The 26518-nt window shown below is 41.7% G+C and overlaps 1 protein-coding gene across 1 annotated transcript; it reads left to right on the top strand.

Annotated features, from left to right (window-relative positions):
* The first annotated feature begins 2671 nt into the window (after positions 1-2671).
* On the top strand, positions 2672-23458 carry LOC125018220 (rho GTPase-activating protein 6-like). Its single transcript, XM_047601997.1, has 13 exons — positions 2672-3003; positions 14454-14613; positions 15119-15190; positions 16353-16615; positions 16816-17011; positions 17103-17158; positions 17254-17404; positions 17519-17667; positions 18925-19104; positions 19741-19838; positions 19995-20257; positions 21975-22049; positions 22135-23458. Exons 1-13 carry the CDS (start codon positions 2857-2859, stop codon positions 22698-22700), a joined length of 2376 nt encoding a protein of 791 aa, XP_047457953.1. The 5' UTR covers positions 2672-2856; the 3' UTR covers positions 22701-23458.
* Positions 23459-26518: the final 3060 nt, after the last annotated feature.

Here is a 26518-nt window from a genome sequence, read left to right as displayed (position 1 = left end):
TTTTTGTGGCACTGTTAGATTCTCATTAAAATGTGTATTAGTAAAATGATCATGACGCTATGATGCCATGGGCTGCTTGCACGAAATCTGACAGTGCACCAGCACAGACAAGGGACAGAAAGGAGGCACTGCAATGAGCCGAGTTAGTATCGTCATGCGATGTTCCTTCATTTACAGTTTTCCTATAGAGTTACGTTCGAAACGTTCATTACGTGTGCTCTTTCAGCAGAACACGCTTGTGGGTGTTGCATAGTAGCTACACAATGTGACCTCAAGGTCCCTGTACTTCATTTTTAAAATTTTGTTGTTTCATGGCACATCTCGGGTTTCACCGAATACAATACCCAGGCTAAAAATCAACTTCATGTTCCCCTACATACTTCTTCATTACACAACTGTCGATACATAATGAGACAATTTGCTTTGTTTCTGTGTTAGATTACCTGTGAGACAATGCAGTGTGAACAGCTGTTACTTTGTCTGCAAAATTCAGTTGACTGACTTCGCAAACAAGGTAAACCCTGAACTTTAAAATATGCCACTGAATATATATTGCAGTTAGCATAACACAACGCCTGCAAGGGTGGGTTTGGCTGCTTCTGTGCTGCCTCCTACGGTGCGGGTATTGCTTTGTATATGTCTGAATCCCCTGTGAGTTAACTAAACTAATTTAGTTTGGAAGAGGAGGATATTGTATGCATCACTATTTTCCCCTGATTCTGAAGCCGTAAAGACAGGCGCTGTGTCAAATCGCATTTTATGACAAATGTGCTCCTGTTTAATCAAATTAACCGCAGCAAACCTTGGGCTGTGTAATATTCCAGCCCGGCAATATCATAAAGCACGCGCACAGAGGGGTGAGAGGAGAGTTAGTGGGAGCCCGACAGCTAATTTTGATCATGTGCCCCAAAGGAGGATTAACACAGGTACATTCTGCAAATTAATAATTAGAATTACAGGCATGCCTCCACTCAGCTGGTGCACAAGAATCAAGCACTAATGCCACCTGCTGGACGATTATCGAACTCAAACAGAGGCTACTGTCTCTCAGCAATGATGAGTCATGTGGTCTCACGCAGTCAGTTAGTGCTTCTCATTTGTGTTACCCCCTAAAATAACCAGTAAGATCCCTAGTACGATCTCTCACAGTGCGCACGTAATAGCTGGTGCGGAAAATCTCGGCTGAAAGGGAGTTGAAAACGTGGTAGTTGTTTTAAATGTGTGATCATCACACACACATCTGAGAAGAGAACCTAAATGCTCGTGCAGAGATGTGTTATTGCTTACATTTAATAGCCCTCTCAAAATCGAATTACACTAGAGAGCTGACCTTATAAATCATTAGGAAAAATTACCTCCCACATGCTGCTCATCACCGGAAACCTATATGGTTCCAGTGACACCGCAGTGCCAGCACTACCAGCAGGCTGCAAATTGTACGGCTCATTATACTCCTAAAGTATAAAGCTGCACTACACTGTTCCACGGATCGAGAGAGAGAGAGAGACCATCGTCTACGTCGAAAATATAAATATTTAATACTTCGAATATGAATCTGTGTTTTAAGATCCCACATGCGGAACCGGTGTGAAAGCCCTTATTCTGACTAGGTTGGTGGATGAGAGCTGCACCTATCCCTCTGAGAAATGACATAACGGGAAGTCTGATGGGAATCTGCTAGGAGTCTAACTCCAAACCTCGCCACCACCAAATAAGTGGATCAAACGCAGGGCCGCCCTCTTATCACCACTTCCCCTGTCTGTTTGGTGGGCTCTGGTATCTGATGAGTCCTTATCGTGGCCATACAGTGCTAGTTCACATGTCACGTTATCACACAGGTCCCTTCCCCAGGGCTCCCACAGGAAGAGTCTGTTCCGAGGGTGCTGCATGCCACGTATCTCAAGTGCCTCATGGTGAAGGGGGGGTAAAAAATGAAGTCTGATCGAGAGAAGGCAGAGATTTTTTACAGTTCTTAGCAGTAGTTAGTTGACAGAGTTTTCGTTGAAGTTTGGCTTTTGTATTCTGCTTCTGACAAGGCTCCATGGGAAAATCAGATACTGGTTATTCTCACCACTGAGCAATTACCGTACACTAGGGTACTTTTAAGAATTTAATTTCGGTTTAATCAATATTGAAATTAAAACTGATAGTAAAAGCAGTAACAGTATATATATATATATATATAGTACTTTTCAGGTCATAATAAAGTATAAATTGCGTTTAATGAGACTTGGATGTAATTATGTATCATAATTAGGTGTAAAATCTTTGTAATATATTGTTCTGAGTCCGTTCAGCGACAGATTTGACAAGCAAAACTCAGTCATTGAATGAACATAAATACATTCCCCTACATTTACATACAAGTCTATAAAACATCTATGGCTACGCAGAGACATAAACTGTCCTCTAACACAGCTAAAATATCGTATTTGTTTGAATGGGTCCTTTTTTCAGAGCTTAATGTGTGCGCACAGTAATTATTGTTTTCAGTGTACCAGCAGGAGCAACTCAAACAGGCTTTAACCGAGTCATGCCCACGCACAAATTACAAACCTAATGCCTCTGCGTATTGTTTGCTTCGTGATCGGGGGAACGTTAACATAATTCTCCAAATCGTCATTAAAAAGGATGAAAGCAGGAAATACTGAGTCAGAGAGTTGGGATCGAGGTGGAGGAGGTTCCCTGGGACTACGGGCGCGTATTTCATAATACTGAGGGTATGGTGACGCGCCTGGGACCTGGTGCTGCTGCTGCTGTTGCTGCTGTGATACGGTCCCTCTCGCTCGCTTCGCTTGGACCCCGAGACACTAATCCGTCTTCCCACTTGTTCACCGGATTGACTAAAAGGAAGACATGTCCGCTCATGGATTGTTGAGCAGCGTTTTCTCGTGCTCGATGAGCCCCAAAAGTATCGCCAAGCGGAGTCTGAGGCCAACCAGGAGCTTGGACTCGGCGTTGATGGGGCATTATGGTACCGAATCCGAGGACACTTCATATAAGGTCAGTGGCTTTACAAAGCCGAAAGTTGTTTTCCTGTGATGAGAGTTCAGAGACAGTCGTCTTGTTTTCTTGTTTTCTGCACCCTCTTATAGAAATTACATAAAGTTGCAGAAAGTGATATTAGGATGTAGTTGGTGGTTCCGGTGAAGATATACGGCAAGTTAAGTTATCACTAAGTCTCCTAAAGCTCGCACAGTGATTCGGATGCTTTTGAGCAGCTGTAATATTGTGCAGCTTCGTACATGCTTGTTTCCGAATTCCGGAAGTGCTCGGAATTCCCGTGAATGATGTAGGACTGAAGGTCATTCTCTTTATCTTGCAATTAAAAAAAAAAAAAAAACTTGCTGCACATCTGGTAGGGTCAGGTGAGAAAGTAATTCGTCATCGGTTACTGTTTCACCACCGCCATGCCTGTGACTAATATACTGTTACAATATGTGCGGCGCTGCCTCACGAGACAATCTCATTCATTCCTCTGACGAAATAATTATAAGATCCTTACAATAACTTACTGGAAGAGGTGTGTCAGAAAAACCCAAGGCTGAGCTCTATAAGCTCACATCACAATATATCTTAACACCCTGTGTCATGGGGGGAAAAATTAGGTGACAGGTGATACAGTACGTGTTGTCTTAATAATTTCATGTACGGCATCAAGCTTCCAGACTTACAAAACCAGTACTGCAAACAATGGTATCGTGACACCGTCGTTTAAAACCCATGCATTGTGAATATGTGCTTAAATGAATGTTACTCTTACTGATAAACCCTCGATAAACCTCCTACAACAGTGAAACGTCTGACTTGAGTGGAGGAATGTTAATCTATATTAAGTCACAGATTCACGTTTCACTTCTGCTAACGCAGCACGTGAAGCAAAAGTACTAGTGCGGTGAATGTACAGGTAAAAGACAACATATTTGTTCCAGAGGAAAAAAAAAAAAAGAAGAAATAAATAAAAAACAGGGCCTGAGACTGAACCAATCCGTGCTCTTGAACTTAAGTTGGTCCTCATGGCAACACTGTTTGTTTAGTATGATGGAAATGTATTGCAGACGTGACCTTATAGTGGGCTTGTAATGAATGCCAGGTATCTGGTCTCTCTTACAGTCGTTAGCAAAAGCCCAGAACCTGCAGCCAGAGCCCTTGGAAATGTAATGACTAAATCTGCGAGAAGCTGATTAATGTTGAAGTCCACTTCACGTCAGAGCGGATATGCAGTGTGATGGGGAGCAATATGCTTGAGTTTGTTTTGCTTTTCGCCAAACATTGGTAAACTAGAAAATATGCAAATGATTTTACAAGACCTTTAATGGTATTTGTACACAACATAACTTTACTGCTGCCGCCGCTACCACCACTACTACTTTAACGTTCTGGCAGAACACCAAAAGACAAAAACTAGCCACTTGAGCTGAAACTTGAGATCGGCGCTGTTAGTTTATAGTGACAATAACTAACGGCCTTTCTGTATGCAAACCTCACTCTGAGTCAGTAATCAAAGTCACATTTTATGGGTGTGTAAATATCCAACCCGTGGTTCATTCAGGGACAGTAGTATCCAGGAGACTGTTGCAACAACACCAGTACAGCCAGGTTGACAGTGTTTCCCTATTTCCACAAAATATTGCTGCACCTCCACCCAGTAATGGCCCCAACACTACGAGGCTGCTTTCATGAAGTGTACAGTATGTCTTATAACTCAAACTGTCCAGGGCTCTTGTAAAACTAAAAACATACTGTATGGTATTTAGTTTCTGGAAAGCCAAGCTTTGCAATCTTTTAAGACTAAATTACACAGGCAACAACTGGAAGCGTTGCATTACTACAACGTGTCACACTGGTTAAATCCTAATTAAGTCAAGACTTTGGAGTATTTGTTATATTTTTGTCATGTGTGCGATTCAAATGTCCGGCATGTTGCAACTTGCACGATCCCGACACCTCCTCTCCCTTGTTTAAAGTAGGAGCGTCACAATGGTATGTTTGATGTATGTTATAACTGCCCCTGGTTTTCCATAGGTTGAATATCATTGTGCTTTATTAGTGGTGCACTCACTCAGGGTAACGGCAGTCTGAGCCGAGATGGAAAGCAGAGACATCTGGTTTACATGAAGACAGCCTCAACTCTTATTTCTCACAGTACAGCAGCATGACCTGATCCTTGGCTACGGTCCCTCAGGCACATATTTCTTCCCACAGGAGACTGTCCGTTTGCATGGCACGGGGCTCGCTCTGCCGGCTTTTAACTGCGGCACGGTGGCATCAGGTTTATTTCTGATAGATGGTAAAAACACACCGGTGGGTTAGTCGTGCACGTAGATGTGAAATCATTGTTTTGAATCACACTTTCACCGATCTTTGTGTGGTTACATCACAGACGGATATGATCTGCTAAGGGTATTGTCGGCCAGAGAATACCATAAGATATTGGTGCCATAATATGGCGTAAAAGTGTATTTGTTATGTCTGGCTCTGCAAGAAGTTAACAGAAGAAGGTCATACGAACCCACCTGGAATTGGTTAATGGATAGTTAAAGTGTCAGTCTGTGCTCTTGGCCAGTTCTACTCTGTGTATCAAGCTGAAACGTGCATATGAGAACATTATGTTACTGTCAGGGGGAAAGTATTTAACGTTAAAAAAACAACAGATACATACTGAGAGGAGACAGAACATTGAGCACTGAAATTTTACGAAATTATATCATTCAGTTTGCATGTATCTCCCGTGTGTAGCTCCACAGCTTATTGCACTAGCCTTGAAGTATTCTGCACCCCTTTTAAATATTGTGACAGAAGGCACGGCCGCCCTAGTCCAAGTCAATTATAGTTTGATATGACTGCGGTGCATCCTCTCTCAGTTCCACATGAGTGCTTGCATTGGTTACAGTCACGTTTAAGATTAGTTTAAGCTGATTTAGATTTTCATTATGGACTAGCCTCTGGCCATGTTTCCCTTTGGTTGATATAAAATCTATCTTAATAACTGTCCTTCAACGTCTGTTTTTTTTTCTCTTTTCATACATTCTGTTTTAATATTGTCTAAATTAAATGTCGTCCGTGGAACATGGTGATTTTGGAAGGACCCCAGGCGGTGTGATTTTCATTCACTGGCTATAACACACAATGCTTTAGAGAAATACTTTTTGTATGACTCTCAAAAGAGCCAGATTAGATCTGCAGCAGTGAAATATGTCTCCATTTACTCAGGTTTCTCTTAGGAACCCGGTAAATTGCATGAACTTATAAAGCCTTTAGAGGGAGCCATTCGTCATTCTCTTCAATGGAGATAAATGAGGGCATTAATCAGGGGAAGAAAGATTGAGGGTTGATAAGGGGGAGAGCATATTCATCGTGTGTAAAGTAAAATGCTTGAATTCTAAATTCAACATAATGTTCCTGTCTGGTTATCCACAGCATTTTAAACATTGTATACAAGACAATTAAATTGCGTTGTTTGAAAAAGTGCCACTGGTACATCAGAATAGAGGTATTTAGAAGGACTGATTAAAATGTACTTTTCACCTCTACTATGGCAGACCTGCTAGTAAGCAAGCTTGATCCTGAATCATTTGAGACATTAAATTTCCAAATGAGGATTCATGAAGTGCAGCCAAAAGACATCTGAGTGCCACAGAGCTCTCTGGATATATTGTTGGAATAATTTGATGCAGGGAAAGAGAAGTTTGAGAGCACCGTGCTGCTGGAGTGTTTAGGCAGAGAATCATTTGCATTCCTCTGAGCACCACTGAAGAGAGATGGCCTGAAGGAGAAAGAGCTAGCAGGAAACTGAAAACTCATCTTAATGATCTCACAAGAGGGGAATAGCTTTGTTAAATGCACATTTAAATTAAAATCCATATTTTTTTTTCCGTGTGATGATGGGAGGGTCATTAAATGTACCTCCTCCCATCTTACGCTCAATAATCATCGAGCTGAAAACATAACGGTGGTAGGATTCAAATGAAAGTTTCTAAATATTGATGATAACACAAATATGTTGAACCGTGACTGAGTTTGGGGTGCCTTAACAAACCTCATTAGTGTATCTATCATTGCGCACCAAAGTTCCAAAGCACCTTCAACACCATGGAAAAGCAATCAAAAATATTTAGCGCAGTGTGTCACCTCGACTGAAACCCACACTAATAATAATCTATTAAAGGAAGATGTGACATCTGCATAATGGACGTGCATGTAGAACTAGACTACTATTGTAAATCCATATGTGAGGGAAGGCCCTCGAAAAAACAGACATATGGTATTATTGGACTTATTGTAGTCAAAAGAATGCAGTCTGATGATGATATAACAATATAATAGTCAGCACCTGCCCCAGTTGTTGACCTTTGAATCTGGCCTTGCTATTTATTTAAACAAATACTCTTACTAATACTTTTATATGTCTACATCCATTCAGCACCGTATGTGTATTCATTTGGCATACACAGCATTATAAATGGGCTCCGCGTTTTACTGGCTGTTGTGAGCCTTTAGCTGTTGATATACTGATATTAGGTTATATATTATAATATATACATGTAACTCAAGTGTTTCTCAGTCTTCACTCCAGTACGTTAGTGTTTTTAGTTGTTACCAAAGATACTGTGTTTTCTACAGAGCTTTCAAAGCAAAAGAGGATTTCTCCACCCAAGATCTCCTTCAAAATGTTTTGTATTTGTCTGGCATGCTGCTTCCTGTTTATCATCACCCTGCACGGCATTAAGAAACCTCATTTCCAGAAAATCCCAGAAGTCTCAGTGGTCTTACGAGAATACAATTAAGGCACACGAATCAGACAGGGGCAAGCGGATTTAGGCTTCATGTCTTTATTTATGTAGGTTTTTGTGAATAAAGTGTTTAAACCGTCGGAAATCTGTTTTGTTTACTAAGACATCTAGGTCTCTGGGGTACAATTTATTTTAACAAATACAAAAACAAATCATAGCCCGTTTGTTGCGGTTTTGAACCATTCTAAACTAAAACACATTTTGTGTTTGCTACCAATAAGACCAAGACACACCACAGGCAACAGTTGATTTGCTTCGAGAAGTGATGCAGTAATCTCAAAGAGTTTAGATATTCATCAGTGCACAGTTAGACAAATTATCGGTAAGTGGAAACAATTTAGTACTGTGGCATTATTGCCTGCAAGTGGTTGCTCTATGACTCAAAGGCTCAACGCAGAAAGTTCAATGCGGTAAAGATTAAGCACGGAGTGACAGCTTAAGGCTATCACACCCAAATCACTGAACAAACATGGTGTCCGGGTTGAATTGTTGGGGAATAACATGCAGCACTACTGTGTGTATGACGTAAAAGAGACTTGAATAACATATCCCATGATTTTAAATGATTTTGGGCTGCTCTGTCGCCTCAGGGCTGGGATAGCTAACCAATACTGAGGAGGAAGTGAATTTCGAAGGTATCTTAAAGGATAATGTCAGGATGGCAGTCTGCCAGGTTAAGCTCAAGACACAAAACATTATAACTGTTTATGTACGATAAGCTTAAGCACATTGTATTTGTCTGCACTTATTACTTGAATGGAGATCAGATCGTATTTAATGACCAATTAAAGCATTCCAAACTGGGTTCACATACTTTGTCTTGTCACTATAGTTGCTGACACTCTAAATCAGGCTTGTGTGCATAGGAGTTTATCTTTTGATTTACAGGAATGGTCCACTACTGAGAACTGCGTAGGTGGTGGTAGACTGTGCCTGCTGTTGCCATGTTCCACTTGTCAATGTAGACAACTCTCATATATTCAACACACATAATCTGTTTTGACTTAAAATACAACTAATAATGGTGCGTTTCCAGTACCAGGAAGCTGAAAGTGAAGCATATCAATGGAATTCAGCCATTGTCAATTTATTATGTACACCAGTACTTTTCCTTGTGTGTCTTGTGAAAATGTCTTCAGTGAAAAATAACAACAACAAAAAACAGCACCACTACTTTTTAGCTTGAGTGAATTTTGGCTTTGTGAATTCAGGTAGGAGGAATTATTGACTAGAGGGCCGAGAAGAATGCAATAATGAGAGGTCTTCTCACCACTACAGCGTGTTGGCAGCTACATGCTGCTCATTTGCCAGGGTGGGTCACTTGTCTTATTTCACGCTGTAAGCCCTGAATTTAGCTCATAGGGGGGCAAAGTCATGCCAAGTTTTTTATATATATGTTTTTAACACCTGTACCATCATGTCTAGCAAATTTTTGCCAGCCACAGGTCATATTGCAAGAGGAGGCCAGTGGCAGCAAGCATGCTATCTATCCCCAGCTTTACAGAAGAAAGGTAGCGAACAATGGTACAAAAATCTAGAGTTTCCTAAAACAATGTTCTATCGTATTGTAGTGGCTTCTTTGGAGGCTCCTAACACTTAGTGATTGGAGTTCAAGCTTGACTAATTGTGTACAGGTGCAGGCTATAACGTATGGGTATAGGTCAGTTTTCAAAGCAAAGTGTTATTGCTAGCTAGCATACTATTTGTGCAGTAGGACTGAAAAGTAATAGATTTCACAAAGATAAGGTGAAAAAAAACCAACAACAACAAAAAAAAAACAATACATATTTTAACCCTTTATAGGACAAGGAACCATTTGTGGTCGCTTCTGTAATTATGTCCCCATGCCTCTCAGAGAAGATCAAGGAAACATTGTCAGGTCAAATCAAATAATCAGGGTCTAATGTGGTCTTCAAGGTCTACCTCTGAGCATAACCACTTTATGTGGTACCATGAAGAAGTGTCCTAATGTTGTCTAATGATAATGTCTAAGCACTCGGTCTTATGTTCTAGTGGTCTAAATGCTCATTTACATTTGTTTACCACGCCCACTTAAATTTCACAAAAGTAAAAATGTCTTCTTATGCCCTACAATAACACTCTAGGGTCTACATTTAGAATTTCTTAGTATTTCAATGAGTGTCCTATAAAGGGTTAAGCTGTTTCTATCTTTAGCTGTGTGTTCTGTGGAAGACTGTGCCGACATTAACCTGGGGTGTTTGGGCAATTTGTAAACAACTTCCGGTGGAGTTCCGTTGGTTTTGTTTTGTATTTTACATTTTGGTTTCCGGATGTGAAAATACTTTCCACCACACAGATAAAGACACGTAAATACCACTGACTGAGTTTTAGTCTAAGTTTAACTGTTTTGTGTCAAGCAGAAAAATAAAATGTGCTCAAAACGTTAAGTAGCGATCATTTAGCTAGCTAACGTCTACCGTAACATAATGCGCACCTCAAACCCGGCTGACTCATGGGTATTGTAGTTTTTGGCCTTAAATGTTCTAAACTGCTCTCAGCCGGTCCAATGACTCGGTCAAATAACAACAATTAAACCATCTGAGTCAGATCTGATAGTAGTTGTACCGGCCCCATAATCTGTTACTCCTAGTCGATAAACATTCAATTTCTTTATGACTAATCCAACTTCTGTGTTTGATGTCTAATAAGTGCGTTCCCATTTTCCTGCACACTGGGTTTGTTTTGCTATCTTGACAAAGACCCCTGGCCGGCCCTTTCCGTCAACCCCTCCCTATCAGTGGTAATGTTATTCATGGCGAATGCTTCTCACCGTTGTGTTGCTCCGGTTTCCATGTAGCGGCACCTGCATGAAGGCTCCGTTTAGCAGCGAACATGTGGGTTGTGTTAATTTGGGCGAAGCCGTCGATTTGTTTAGCAGAAAGACCCGTTGCACGCATTTGAGGGGGGACTTCTCATCCGCGGGGATCACTTTTCGTAATGGGTGATCCCTTTCTCAAGCCAAGTATCATTTATCTTGTAAGTAATTTGTTGGTTTGTCTCTTGAACGTAGCATTGGCTTTTTATTTTTTTTATTCGGTATTAGAAGCAAAAAAATAGATGAAATAAGACTTGTTGTCAAAAAAATTCGTTACCTTATTTCTCTACAACACACATATTCACAGAATATAAAATATAAATGCTGGAATGACTTACAGAGAAGTTAAATATAACATAAAAATAACAGAATAAAGTATAAAGTGACAAGTGATTATTGCACTGTAAACTAGCACTGAATAATAGTAACTCCTGACATGTAGCCTATGTTAATTTGTGCCAAACACACTCTGTATGAACTCTGTTTCAGTACTGGAACGTAAGTAAGCTCGGAAGACATCAATATCTTTATTTTTAGACATAATTTAATAGAGACTTGTTTTTCTGTCCTTCTGCACACAAATGTGACCTCCATTGATGCACCTCCCCTCCCCAATGTAAAGTATGCTGCATGCATGAGACTTTTATGCATTTTAAAGTCTGCAGTCTACCACCAAGAACATTTATTGACTTATTAGAAGAACAGGATGGGAGCAACTGAGAGTTTTTGTTTTGGAACGGACAGTTTCCAGGTATTACAGGACGCCCTAGCGTTATTTGAGCTTTGTCAACACTGTTGCCCATGAGGGCGATATGTCAACAAGCAAATGCATTTTTTTTTTTTTCTATTCACTCTGGAACTCTGGAGCAAATAATGTGGAAGTGAATGTAAGCTCTTTGTGGTAAACCCTTCCTGCAAAGCCCCATTGAATGGCTTCCTGAGCACCGAGGAATATTCATCACCTCACTGGATCTTGCTCAAGTGTGCTTGATTAGTGTAATCTGAGCTCCCAATCTAGCTATATTGTATGTACTACCTTGCACGTTTCCTCCCATTGTATTCTAGGAAGTGCTATTGTGTTTCAGCACGGCTTTGAATTAAAATTAGCTTCTGCTCAACCAAGTGCACCTGTATTCAAGGGGTGTGTATCTACTGAAACAGGAGACGGTTTAGATGGATTAATGGTCGATACATTTCAACAAGAGTCTCTACTGTACAGCTGGTTTAGTGGCGCCAGTACATGGGACTGTAGTGTGATTCAATTGTCACTCAATCAGGAGACCATAGAAATGGTTGTTTGACAAGACAAAGCTTCTGTTTTCATTCTGGGAGACAACAACTGTAAGCTTAGTGTGATAAGAAGCAATCACTTCATCCAGCTTTAACAGTGACCATTTTGTTGCGAACAGCTGACAGATTTCAAAATTTAAAATACAAGGTTCCTATAGGCAAAGGCCAAACTGTAATCTTCATAACCTGTTCACGATATGAAGAAACCTGAAGAAAAGCTGCTCTCAAATAACAAGTCTTGACATGCCCCGCTAAATACTGTTATTATAGAATTGCTAAAGGGGTATTGCATCAAAAATGAAGAGTGCAATACTTCCCCCTATCCTTCTACGAAGAAAGTAATTTTCTCCAAATTGAGGACGTCACGTCATTTACAGAGAGAAACTGTGGGAACCCAGTTCACCCTCACATCAGATATGGATAAGTTTCCACTCCCATATAGTCACACGAGAGGAATGTCTGGACGTAATGGGAAGATAACCAAAAATGTGACTCGTTTGCTGCGAGTAAGCGTGGCACATAAAACAGCGTAGCTTATCGTTTTCCTGATGTCCCGATCTGTTGCCATTCAGAGAAGGATACATGACAGGACACTTTCTTTCATTTAAGTATGCCACTAAGCCTCGTTAAAACACGGACACCATCCAGCCAACCAAGTTAACATACAGCTGGCGGATGTTGCAGATGACTGAGGATTAGTTGAAAAAGTATTTCATATTTAACAATTCAGAGAGGTTGCCACTGTCTGCTTAAAGCTATTGCGTCATTGTGAAAGTATTCAGTTGAAAAGGACATTAATTGTTCAATTGTTAATTATAGTAAGTCAACTGTATGATCATTTTGGAGCATGTAGTTTGTGGTAAAACTATTGAATTAAACACAAAAATATTTCTGTTGTTTTTGCAATTTGTCAAAATTGCAAAAACGTATGTTGGTATAACACGATAAAATTCAACAGTACTCCAGTCATTTTAAACAAATGATGAATATCATAACCTTTGTGAGGGTAAGTTTTTGACTGACAAGAGTATTAAATTACAGTGATTTTGTGTGTTTATGCTTTTTTTTCTTTGCATTTCATTCAGGGACTAATGGTAAGGCCAGAAATCTTAAAGAGACACTATAAACTCTTTATATTTAATAAGATAAGCTAAAAAATGCCTTTATTCATCCCACAATGGGGGAATTCTCATGGTTAACTGCAGCAGGGACATTCAGCAATGACACAGACAGTGCACACAGTGCACATATGGGTGGACTAAAGAATAAAAATAGTAGTACAAAAAATATAATAAGATACATTACAAACAAACAGGACAGTATTCAAGTAAGATAGGTAAGAAAATATAGAAAATGAGTATGCTTTATGTATATGTATACACACACATCTACAGTTCGGAGGAATAATAATAAACAATGTTTATATTGTGGGTTCAAAATAGAGCACACATTCTGCTTGAGGCACTTACACACACTTTTTAAAGCCACTTGGCAGGTAGCGCTTCTTTCTCATTGTCTCCTGTTGCTCCACATAATCCTATGCTGACTTAATGATACTGAGATCAAGACTCCTTGTTCTTCTTGTCAGTGAACATGAGTCCACATGGCTGGCTGGATGCCACACATGCCTCCCCCAATCATATTGCACATGTGTTAAAAGTTTACATCATACTACAAGTAATATGCTACTGTAGCACAGCCCTAATTCTCATTTAATGGGACCGAGGCACTTTAGTGTAAGCCTTATCCGGGTAATGACTGACTAAGCCTCTTTGGAACATGGCTCATATGATTGGTTTAACTGTACCGGATCAAAGCACTGTAATCTCCAGCATGGAGATGCTCAAAGGTTGAGGAGTTTAGATCAGATTATTTACCCCACTATTGCTACTGTACTAAGTCTTCAGAATGTCTGTAGCAATGGCTGCCAATGAAGTTTGCTTTATGAAATGGTTTTGGATTTTGGGTGTACAGTAAACTGTGCATTATTATTAATATTTGTACGATGATGCAGTGTTTACGATTTGACATCTGGGCCAATTCATGTTTTGGTTTTTGCAACTGTCTCATGAATTCAGTCAGATGTCAAAATGTTCCCTCGTTAAAATTGTAAAAATGGAAAAATGCTCAGCTGACTGTACATAGTTTAGAACCACGACTATTCAGACACCGTTGCCACTGTTTTGCACAGACATGTCTATTCTATTCTATTCTGTGAAGAACTAGCACCTCCCAATACGTGCTCCTACGATCAGAAAAAGCAAAACAAAATTTTGCGTAAAGTATTCACTACAAATGCAGTTTGTAGCATGTAGCTAATATTGTTTATGCGTCACAGACAAACACTTCACAGTCTGTCAGTTCCTGTCATGGGAAACGCTGCCATTTTCAGCAGACAAGTGGAGCAGAAATGGTTGTCAGCTCATGCATGCTGGAGTCTGTAGAGAGTGTGACAAGTCACGGACGGGAAACGTGACACCGACTGCACGCATATTTGATGTGTTACATATGAATGTGTGTATGTGTGCTCTCAGGGTGACTTCACCTGGAACAGCGTGTCTGGACATAGCGTTGGCCTGAAGCCTGTTCACCTGCAAAGCCTCTCCGAGTTGGAAAGGGTTCGTCTCCAGGACGTGGCCTTCAGGCGACTGCTGCGGGGTCATGACCTGGGCTGCCACATCACCATCCCTAAATGTATAAACAAACACGCACACACACACACACACACACACACACGCTTGCAGGCCCTGTCTTATCTACCAAGTTGCTACTCCCTGGCAAAAGCGTGTCACAATATCGCTTGTCAAACATATGCAGGACAGCTGGTGGCAAATGTTCCCCACTTTTGTGTAACGGGCACATTATTGACACACTCCTGCTACTTGATTTATATTATGAAGTGTTTACCTTCTCTGGATATGTCATTACACGCCCTGCCTTTGCGAATGTGATTAATTGGAAACATGAACAAAGGAACATACTGTTCAAAACTTTTGCTGTCACCGTTTCATGAAAGGATTATGTATGAAGATTTATTCCCTATTTTTGTCTCAGCAATCCCTGCACAGTTTATCCGTGTTTGTTGGTTCTTTTGAATCGTGCGACTGTTTGGTAAATGAGCCTGAGAATATCAAGTGGAGCGTGCACAAGCAGGAGCATATTGATGAGCTTTCTTTATCCATGTGCGGCTCTTTTTCAGATGGCCACAAGCACAAGAAGTCGCTCAGGAAGAAACTGGACTCGTTGTCGAAAGAGAAGAGTAAAGACAAAGGTAATGTTGCTCAGTCGTAAATTGTCGCCATGCACCGGTCAGGCATAACATTATGACCACCTTCCTACCTAATGCTGTGTGGGTCTCCCTTGTGCATCCGCAACTCATCAGAGAATGGACACGGGCCTTCTGAGGGTGGCTGCAGGATGCTGTTAGTGGGGGTTTCTATGGGTTGAGGAGAGGGTCAGGCTGCATCCCGCTGGGGGGATGGCTGCTGCTGTCATTGCTATAGGGTGTGGGTGCATAGTCTGGTCTAGGTGGGTGGTACATGTCTCAGTAACGTCCACACGAACACCAGGTCCAAAAGTTTACCGGCAGAACATGGAGAACAAGATGATCAATGTTATTTACTTCTCCTGTCAGTGGTCATAATGTTGTGGCGAACCGGTGTACACAAGAAACGTTAAATCGCAGGGTAGTGTTGTTCCTTTCTAATGTGCTGTTTATTAGACGATTTCCTGTTACAGTGTGATGCAAACTTCTGACTCTTTTTGAACGAAGATAAACACAGCCATCTTCGGGGTCGTGCGGAAGCCCGTCAGACTGTTATTCCCCTCCAGGTTGTAGCCCTGTCAGCCTCTGACACTTTAAAGAAACACTCTTATATGCTTCTGGCTGGAGCTCTATAGGCTCAACAAGGCAGGCTCTCTCAGCTGTTTATACCCACAGCGCACTGAACGATCAGAATCTTACAGTACAGAGGGAGCTGTGATCTTCCACCACCGCCGCGCTACCCCACCCACTGCAAAAATCTGGCAGGAAAGTGATGTTCTTAGTCAGACAGGCAGTCGAGGGAAATAAGTAAAACAATCTTAAGTGGTGGCTCATTCGTTACAGCCTATCCTCTGGCAAGCCCAGGCCCCTCTTTCCTCTTTTTTCTCTTTTGTTTAAAAAGGCTCTTGCGTAAGTATGCGCTCTCTCAGTCTGACTAGTGAGTGTGTGCTGCAGAACACTGTTGCTCTGCGGTGCACACATGATCATATCTGTTCACATACACGTTTGAATATAATAAATGTATCCGCTGCAAATCTTAGCTTTCTGCAGACGATAATCCAAAGGGTGTAACAGGCACATATGAAGAGTAATTCCAAATCCTGCCACTGACTTGGAGCTATCTGCGTGGACCTCAAGTCACCCTGCCCTGCTCTTTCCCTACACACAGAGACTACGCCGCAGGCTTTTGGCATACCGCTGTCGCATGTCATATCCAACGACCGCATGCACAAGCTGCGGCAAGATCAACCGCGGGAGGAGCACAGTGACCCCACCGAGCTGATGCTCTCCTTCCTCCACCTGACCTCCAGCCTCAAAAGGGCCAACAAAGAGCTCTCCAGCAGCAACTCGTCCCTGAGCTCCACCTCCGAGACCCCCAACGAATCGCCTCTGCCCAGCACTCCGGAAATGGCCCCACGGACACGCAGGAGGGTAGGCTTTTTCCGTCGATAATCGTGACACGCTGATGTAGAGCAGCGGGGAGTCTGTCTGATCGCACTAGATTTCCCCGGGAATCTGTGACCTTTTTAATGTATTCTCCCTGCGCCTCATTTTATCGTTCGCTGCAAAGGGTCCAAAGGGTTTTTGTTTTTTTTCCAGTCAATGTATGGTTGTCACAAACTCCTTGACAGGGCGGGGTGTCTGTGGATTGCATCACTGACCTTGATGATAACCAGTCCCGGCTCTTGGAGGCCCTCCAGCTGTCTCTGCCAGAAGAAGCAGCTGGAAACAGGAAGAAGCACCGCGACAAAAAGCTCAGCCTCAACCCCATTTACAGACAGGTGCCCAGGATAGTGGATCTCTGCTGCCAGCACCTGGAAAAATATGGTACTAATCTCAAAAGCGCATTGCAAATTGTTATTAATTATTACACGCTGTAGTGACGTGCAGCATTTCTGAAATCTTTGTCTGCATTCAGGCCTACAAACGGTTGGAATTTTCCGTGTTGGCAGTTCCAAGAAGAGAGTACGACAGGTGAGACTTCAGCTAGTTAGCTTCTGAATTTTAATAAATTGCCTTCTCTTTGAGCTTCTGTTTCACAGTATTAACTGTCACAATGTGTTATTCAGCTCCGCGACGAGTTCGACCAAGGATGGGAGGTACACATGGACGAGGAGCACAGTGTCCACGATGTAGCCGCATTGCTGAAAGAATTCCTCAGAGACATGCCTGACCCTCTCCTGACGAGAGAACTCTACACCGCCTTCATCAACACAATGCGTGAGGACAGCACACGCATCCTGAATAAAATTAACCTTGCTGGTACCCGATGAATTCTTGTGTTTCCTTTTTCTTTTCATTTGAACTTGAGCGTCTTTTTTTTTTTTCCTGCAGTGTTGGATTATTCAGACCAAGAGAGCGCCATCCAGCTCCTGATATTTTTGCTCCCGCATTGTAACAGCGACACGCTGCAGCGCCTCCTCTGCCTGTTGTCCACTGTGTCCACACATGCTGAAGACAGCCGGGATAATGAGGGTCAGGAGGTAAAGAAACTGCGTGAGCCTTTTTTTTTGTGTCTGTGACGACGATGATACTGATTCTTAGCTGAGATTGCTTTGAGATTTACAGTCTAGTGGTCTTCTGTACACCGCCTCTATGTGAGTTACATCTGTCAAAGAAGGAAGAAAGAAAACGTCAAAGGACAGCGGCATCATATGCTGATAAGTCACAACATCATTGACCATCTTATTTATTCCGTGTTCTGCTGGCAAACTTTTAGATTTGACTTTGGAAGTTACTTAGAGTTACCAACCCATAGGACCCACCACTGACAACATCCCATTGCCAAACACCACAGGGCATCATGTCCATTCTCTGATGAGTCACAACTGATTTGTAGTCACAAGGGAGACCTACACAGTATCAGGAAGGTGGTCATAATGTTATGCCTGATCGGTGCACGGTGGCAATACTGCCCAGTGGCGCACAAATGCTGTTCCTGTAATGCCGTCCCCATGCTCTGTCTTAATCTGCTTTGTCTGCATTTTAAAGCCCATTACTTGCGTAACCCTGTGACATTATGGTATACGTCCTATAAGCACAATCTACCTCAGCATCTATACATTCGCATCTTGCCACTCTGCACCTCTCAGATAATCCTGTTTTACTCGCCTTTAATTTCAGCGTTGGCTTTTCTTGTTGGGCTGACATTTAGTTCGCCCTTGGGATTTGAGATAAGCAATGCGACGGTCTGAGATTATAATTATTAACCATCACGTCCACATTTTATATATTCTTTTTTTTTTAAAAATGTAGTACATGTGTTTGGAAGACGAACTCACTGTCCCATCCATGTGCACATGTCCTTTTAATGTTTTTAAATCTGGGCCTTAGTTCAATATTTCTCGTCTTTTATGTTAATCTTCGTTTTTGACTGCTAATCACTACAATAGAGTTTTTTTTTTATTTTTTCCCACGGATATAAACGGGTTTACTCTTGGCTCTGGTCCTAGAACATAAAGTACATACTGTAACTGTGAACAAGAGGTCTGCTGAGTTTCTTTGAACAAAACAGGGCAGAGCTGGACTTATTGATAGTGGCAGGCCGGTGGTAGGTACACATTCCCAGCATTTTTTGAGTGTCAAATTGTTTTTGTAATAGCAGTGGTCAAATACGGGCAATGTAATGTTGCAATGATCTGTGTGTGAATTCAGAGGGTTAATAGCACAGCTGAAAAAAAAACTGCTGAATGAAGACTGTTGATATACAGCTCATGAAACCCATGTTCTGCTTTGTTTAGATGACAGGAAACAAGATGACATCGCTCAACTTGGCCACCATCTTCGGACCCAACCTCTTGCACAAGCAGAAAAATTCAGACAAAGAGTTTGCGGTCCAGAGCTTCGCCCGCGCAGAGGAGAGCACAGCCGTCATCAGCGTGGTCCAAAGGATGATCGATACATACGAAACGCTGTTTGTGGTGAGCCGCTCTTACTGAAAAAGCAAAGGACACTGGAGCTGTCGCAGACGTGGTGGAATTTAATCAAACTATCTCAAGGTCTTAGTCGGCTTTTCTCCAGGCACAAAAGATATCTGTGAGGAAGTCTCGAGCTTAGCGCAGTGAAGCCTCCTAATGAAATGTAAACATTAATCTCATAGGTTATTTAGAAGGACTTGGAAGGTTTTATAGTCACATTTAAGAGCGAGTTTGGTCACAAGGAGGTCGTTTGTGTTTTTCCCCGGAACCTTGTAAAGTTTAATCGTTTTAAATCTGGACAAATGAGAAGCCTCGCTGGAGAAGCCTCGGTGTCGTGCCGGCTTTTTTTCTCGACGACATTAGCGAGGGGAAGGTTCTCGTCCATGTTTTCTGCCTTTCACCGACACCTCAGTGCAGAAGCGGTTAGTTGAAGAATCGGAGAAATGATCAGCTGACACACACGAGAGGCAAAAACGTCATTAATACCGACATCTGAATTGTTTGTTGTATACATTGCACCACAGACGCTCTGTAAATACTCAGATCATTGTTCAGCAAACTTCTGTATACAGTTCAGAGACTTTAGCTATTTGATTAGTGATTAATGATCACCAGTGACACAGACTTTGATTTCCTTAGGTTCCTGCTGACCTGCAGAACGAGGTGCTGGTGAGTTTGCAGGAGACAGACCCTGATGTGGTGGATTATTTGCTGCGGAGGAAGGCCTCTCAGGGCTCGTGAGTTTCTGCCTTTTGGCTCAGTTTTTTTTTGTGTGTGTGGTCGATCACCCACTGTGCATATATTTAAGTAGAAATTACTGGTTTCTCTTCTGTCTTACGCCTGGTGCATAAATAAGCATAATGTTTTTTTTTTATCTGCTTTGCTTTTTATAGAGAGCCCAGCCTTATTAGACCAGAAGAGCCCTTTTCTCTGACCAAGAGATGCTTGTCCACTGACTCCCTCAAAGCGTCCAGTGGAGAGGTGTCTCCCTACGACAACAACTCCCCTGTGCTGTCGGATCGACGGTTGTTTAAATACCCAGAGAGCAGCAGCCCGCTCTCAGACAGCGTCTCCAGACTTTCTGACCAGTACAAATTCACTGGTCTGTCAAAATATGGATCTGGCAGCACCTCTCCTACTCTTTCTACCGACAAAGGTGAACCTGACTATAGTATTAGAAAGTTTTGAGACATTCGAGATGTGTGCTTGTTTATTTATTAGACGTAAATGTAGGTGGCTAGAGCCATCGGTTGGTTAGCACAGCTCGGCTTGAAGACGACTGGAAAGGGGGCAGAGCATCGTAAAATGTGTTCAAATTAAATTGTGGGCTGAAAGAAAGCCAGTCCCTGTAGACCTCCATGTTAAAATGTCCAAATTTACCACAGAAATAAACATGTGAACAATCTGGTATAAAAAACTGCTTTCAGTCTCTATAGCGTGAATCTTTACATAACTCAGCCGTTTATATTATATCAAATCTTAAAGTTTAAGGCGTTTCTGCTTTAGTGACTGGTTGCCTGCTGTCTGCTTCTTGAGTCATCTGCCCATTTCAGGGCCACCCACACTACAACTTTTTGGCCATTTTTTAATGAAGCACGACTTAGCCAGTCACTGCCAACATGGCTGTAGCTAGTGCCGCCCACTTTGAGCTTCAAAACTGCTCTTTAGGAATCCTTTTTTGGGATCTCATAAGGGATTTGTTCAGCTATACGGTACTGGTCAAAAGTTTTAGAACAGCACGCGGTATCCTGGTTGGTGTAGTTGGTTAGGGCTTCATCCTACAGCAAGATAATGACACAAAACTTAAGTCCCAGCATTACCAAAACTACCTCAGGATAATAACAAGATGGAAAGCTTTAAAACATGAAGTGGACCATGGCTCAGTCTCTAGACTTTAACCCTGTGCTGCTTTGTGATGAACTTTCTGAAAAATATTTGATTTTAGTTTTAGAAAGAAAGAGTATCACCAGTGTGTTCACATGTTAAATCAGACAAAGACGGTCACTTTGATGAGTCAAAAGTTCAGAGTATATTTTGGGTTGTATATTGATTCTATGATTATTTTTTTAACTGTTATTGTTGTTTATTTGCATTGGAGTGTTCTAAAACTAAAACTGACCGGTCCCATGTCTTCTATCAGTGGTTCAAAACATATTTTAAAAATTTTAAAACACAATTTTTATGACAAAGATGTTTTTTACGTCACATACAGTATGCAAAATGTTCACCTTTAGACCAAACTGTGGCTAGCTGTTGTTGCTGTTGCTATAAGCTGTTCTGATCTTTTTATTTAACTGTAGGCAAGAATCCTTCTCAGCAAATGCAAACTTGTTGAGCTATTTCTTGAATCTGTGTTAATATTGGAAACTCAGAAAAATAACAGTTAATTCGTGACAGATTTCTATCTTTTTTTTGTTTGTCTGTTTGTTTTGTTTAACCTCCTGAGACACGAACTTTGGTTTGCTATTCATTTTATTTTTATTTTTTATTTAGAATTCAAAGGACCTGAGAAAGATAAAAACTAAGCATCATCTCTGAACAAGAAGTAGTTTTTTAAGGAAAAAATGAATGTCCTCATACGTGGATGCAGGGATTGTGAAAACTTAATGTCCCCACAAGAGGTCGGAGGGTCTCGGGTGGTTAAACTGGGCTGTACAGTAACAGATACAAATACAGACATATACAGACAAATTCCAGTATCATATTTGTGCTTCTTAGAAATAAATACTTTAGATATTGTAACATTGTAGCATTGCCAGGACCAGACAGAAGCAGAAGTTGGACTGAAAATGAGGCATGACTTGAAAATGAGGCGATATAATGATGTATTAAACCTAAGTAAATCATCCTCTTTATTCCTTTGTTACTATTAGAGGCTTCCAATGACAGCTTCTGGGACACCTGGCATGAACTGTTCAGGAAGGATTTCACCGGGTATCGCGTCACAGGTAACAGAGTCCTCCTTACATGTTGCTCCAGGTGATCTTGAGATATGTAATAAATGCCAGACGTTAATGAGCGGTCTTCTCCCAGGGTCCGTTGGAGACGTGTCAGAGTGCGACTCCTATGGATCATCAGAAGGGCAGAGCAGTCACCAAGGTAACAACAAGCTTCCCGTCAGACCAACACAAGCATCATTGGGCGTTTTGGAAAGCAGGCCACACCTCCCGGTGACTCGCAGCAACAGTGGTCCTCACGACCAGAGAGGGCAGAGACAAGGAGAATCATCATTGCATCAGGCTCTGGGCAGCCAATCAGGAGCTAATAGCTCAGACGACTTAGCACAAAGGACAGGACGCCCTGCATGTCCATTACTTAATGCAAGGACAGACAGTTCGTCTCATCCTCTCTGCTCGGGACCTCTAAGAGACACTCATATTTCACACTCCACACCCTCCCTCTTCACGTATCAAGCTGACTCCCGACCCACCCAACAGTCCCAGCAGAGCCCCGCCCTCCAGACTGTAGATGCTGCACATGCCTCTGGGCCTGCTGAAGGAAGGGGTCCTGGTACCTCGAACTGGCAGACAGAGAGGTGGCATATATGGCAGATGCTGTCAAAAGAAAATCCAGAGGCTGCGCCGGAAACCTTGGTCTGACGCACCTTTACAGCTGTGGATAACTTTTAGAGACCTGGCTCTTTTTACTGTCACATCGCATAAAATATCATCATCTGTAACTGCAGTTTGGTTTTGTATTTAATATGCTGATGATTATTATAGACTGTATTATTATTATTATTATTGTTATTATTATTATTATTATTATTATTGGTATTTTGCAGGGGTGTTTAATATATTTGAAGCATGATATTGAGTTTTTTTTTCTATTTCAATATAATATGTTGTGAATACAGAGAAACTTGTATTTACACTTGAATATTATAAATAGACTTGAATGTTTTTTTTTAATGAATGTAAATAAAAAAAGCTCTATTGTAATATTGTCTCAAATAGCGTAGCGCCACCTTAAAAAGTACTTTATCTACTTTAACAGAGTTTTGTTACAGGTAGACAGGTGATCTCAGTTGTGGAAACACAGCACACTGCTGTGTGTACAGTTACAAGTGTTTCATTTTGTGCAGATTATTAAAAGCCAACGGTATGTTTTGGAGATGGTTCGTGACGCCACTTTTACTGAATTGTTTCAGCACTCATTTGCTTCATTGCGCCTTCCCACGCCTCTAATTTTTGTCTTCAATGCAAAGAAACCATTTTCCAAGCAGCATCATTTACACAGAGATGAACAGACTGTATTTTATTTGTAGATTGACTCTATTTGTAAGTTAATGAAGAAAAGCTATCCATTCTTTTTGTAGGTGCGACTTAATAAATAGATTTTCTATGTTTGTCACTTACATCTCTGTTCATCCTAGCCTGTTATGTCTTATGTGTAATGCTTTCATTGTTTGGTGGTGGTGACAGGACAAGACAAACAAGTCTGCTGCACTATAGGCAACATTTTTCTTATAGGAAAATCATAGTGTGGCGTCTTCAGTTCTGTGGAGTTACATGTGATGGCGGTAATCTAAGATAAAGACATCAAACAATTAATTTGCACTCATGTAAAGAGGAGTAACTGGGTCTGACAGTGACAGTATTTTAAAATAAATACAGTAAATGCAGCACATTTCCCGTTAATCTGCAGCAAACAGGGTTTATGTTAGTTAATTTAATCATCTAAAGACGTTGTGTATGGTGATGTGATCTTTGCATGTCTAATATTTACCAGTGAGCGTTCAAGTCAAATCTGAGCAATTCATTTCGATTTAAGGCACGTAATTGTATGCGCGTTTTAACACAATGTCGTGACTACCTTCAAATATGTAGGCACTCATCCATCACAGGCAATCTGGGTCTTTTTCATGTATTTGTGAGCAACACACCAGACCAGTCGGTGCAGCTTTGTTAAGATTTAAGGTCAGACGGGATGGACGTCAGTGTTTTGAACATTTGTTCTAACTTTGAATAATCTTCGGTTTCACTTTAGCTAGTTTCCCTTGATAGTGTTGAAATTCTAACCATTGCCAATTGAGGAAGCTGCCACTGGAATAAAATAGAATTTAAAGGACAAAAATGTGATGGGGTTTTAGCAAACTGTGACTCAGCTCTCCAGTGAAACAGTTATTTAAACTGGCCACACGGGGGCACCATAAGACCAGCAAATATCTTCCTTTTTAGTCGCTTCATCAGACTCGAACCAGAGAACAGAATGCATCAATGGCTTCATTAATACCTCATTAAGTACTAGGCAGCTGTTTGTTAGATATAATAACTATTAGACCCGGTTTCCCACCGTGTTTAGGACGGTGGTGATTTCACGTGAGGCGGATGGCGACGGTTTTTATGTCTGGAGAGACATAATTTTGCCTTCTGTTGATGTACTGACGTCCTTGGATGCTGAGCTGAGATGAAATCTGGCAACAATAACCAACAAATACAACATTACACAAGTGTGTAATGGCGCTAAAAAAAAAAAAAAAGTCTGCCATTATGAATCTGGGAAAGCATATTTGAGGATGCTCGAGGATGATCACTCTTCGTAACGCAATGGAAATGATTGTCATGCTGTGTAATTTAGGTTTGAATTCTGAAATGCGGGGATACCCAGATAATAAACTCTCCGCTTGCCGAGCACAGACTTCCGCAACACCATGATTTGCGGTTAAACTCTCAGAGCCTCCCAGCTGTGTGAGTGGAGCTGTACTGGCCTCCACACAGTCCCATTCTGGCGAGAGCGAAGAGACAGAACAGGATGTCTGGATGTGTTTTACAGAGAATCCAGCCTCACTGGCATAATGGAGCCATACATCGCTCTAAACAGTAACAGGCCAAGCGGTGGGGAAAACAACAACACAAGGAGTGGAGATGCTCTCCTCTCGTGGCCCGAGCCTCAGATCAAATATTTAATTTCGTGCCTTATCTTTTGCATCGCTGATGGATGTAAATTGATCTTTTGGCAGAGTGTTGCCGCTGCTTCCCAGCAGGAGGTCCATCCTGTCTGAGTCCGCTCCCCAGCATCAGGCGCAGCTGCAGGGAGGACAGAGGAAGGTCACAGCTAAAATGAGACTGGATGTTCAGAAACAAAAGAGCGCCGGCCCCGCGGTTTCAAGGTCGAGATTGATACACAAATCTCTGCAGGGGAGAAATACAGAAGCTCGGTGGAGCTCATTAAGGTGTTAGTCATGCACAATCACTTTTGAATCAAATGCTGCACAGCCTCTATTGCTTTCCGTCATTTTGGGTCCCATTAATGGGCGGCTTTATGCTGACTGCTTTTCTAAAACTTGCTGTGCATCTTGAGTGCCTACTAACCTCAGCGACTTACGTACTTATGATTTATAAAAGCCCCACACGAGGAGACTAAATAAAAATATTTCCTTCCAGACTGTTTTTTTTTTTCTTTTTTCCTGATGTTTTGAAATATAACCGCAAATTAAGGAGTGTATCTCTAAGTGCAGTACAATGCGGCCCTTGCCATTAATCACCCAAGTTAATGGGCTGCATTTAGATTTTTCTAAAGTTGAGTAAAGAAGCTGTTTTGCGCTGATTGATGACTCCACTTGTGCCTCATTGACCATCTGAATATGTATTTCCATAGACTCCGCTGACGGCGAACACGATTCAGACAGCGGCGACACAACAGCGAGCACAATTCCCGTCATTTGGCTAATGGGACAACGTGTGACACAATAGAGAGCGGCCTATTAATAAATGCGAGATTGACACAATACCCAGATGCCAATGAGAGTGGCTTATGGGAGTCATGTCGTGACTGGGTGATGGAGTTTATTTCAAGAAATTAAAAAAAAAAAAAAAAAAAAAAAGCTCAAGATTAGAGGATTAGCAGTGATTGCATTAAGCCTCTTAGCTTAGTGCACTTCAGCACTTCTTGAAAATGTGATGTTTCAGATATTAAGTCCGTCACTGATGAATTAAGTTTAAAGTTACATCACTGGACTTTTGTCTCCCCTGCTCAGTTCACTTGGAGAACAGAACAGTGTAGACAGTGCTTGTTTTTTGTTGACATTGTCTCTCAACTCCAGACAGGACTTTAAATGATGTCAGGCACACGGAACAGGAAGTCTTGGCCTGGATTTCCGTTATCTGTTATCTGGATATCCGCTGGCTGTACTGGAAACCCCCGGAAACATCGCGTGTTGCTCCCAGGGGTTATCAGGCTTCTTGCAGGGGTCTCCAACGTGGAGAGGCCTCCCCGACTTGCACTATCATCTATCCTGTGTGGTCAGTTCAGAAAGTGGTCAGCTTGAAGTACCTGCTGTCATACCTGGCAATGAAGTCCGTCTCCATGAGTCTTCAGTCAGCTCCAGAAATCTGACCTCGGTTTCGTGCTCTCAACGAAAATAAACACCAACCAATCATTCCCAGCGAACGCTACCACTGGAGCTGGAAAATGA

This window comes from Mugil cephalus, chromosome 12, assembly GCF_022458985.1.
Source record: "Mugil cephalus isolate CIBA_MC_2020 chromosome 12, CIBA_Mcephalus_1.1, whole genome shotgun sequence".
In the NCBI taxonomy this organism is placed as follows: Eukaryota; Metazoa; Chordata; class Actinopteri; order Mugiliformes; family Mugilidae; genus Mugil; species Mugil cephalus.
This window is presented reverse-complemented; position numbering and strand designations above follow the sequence as displayed.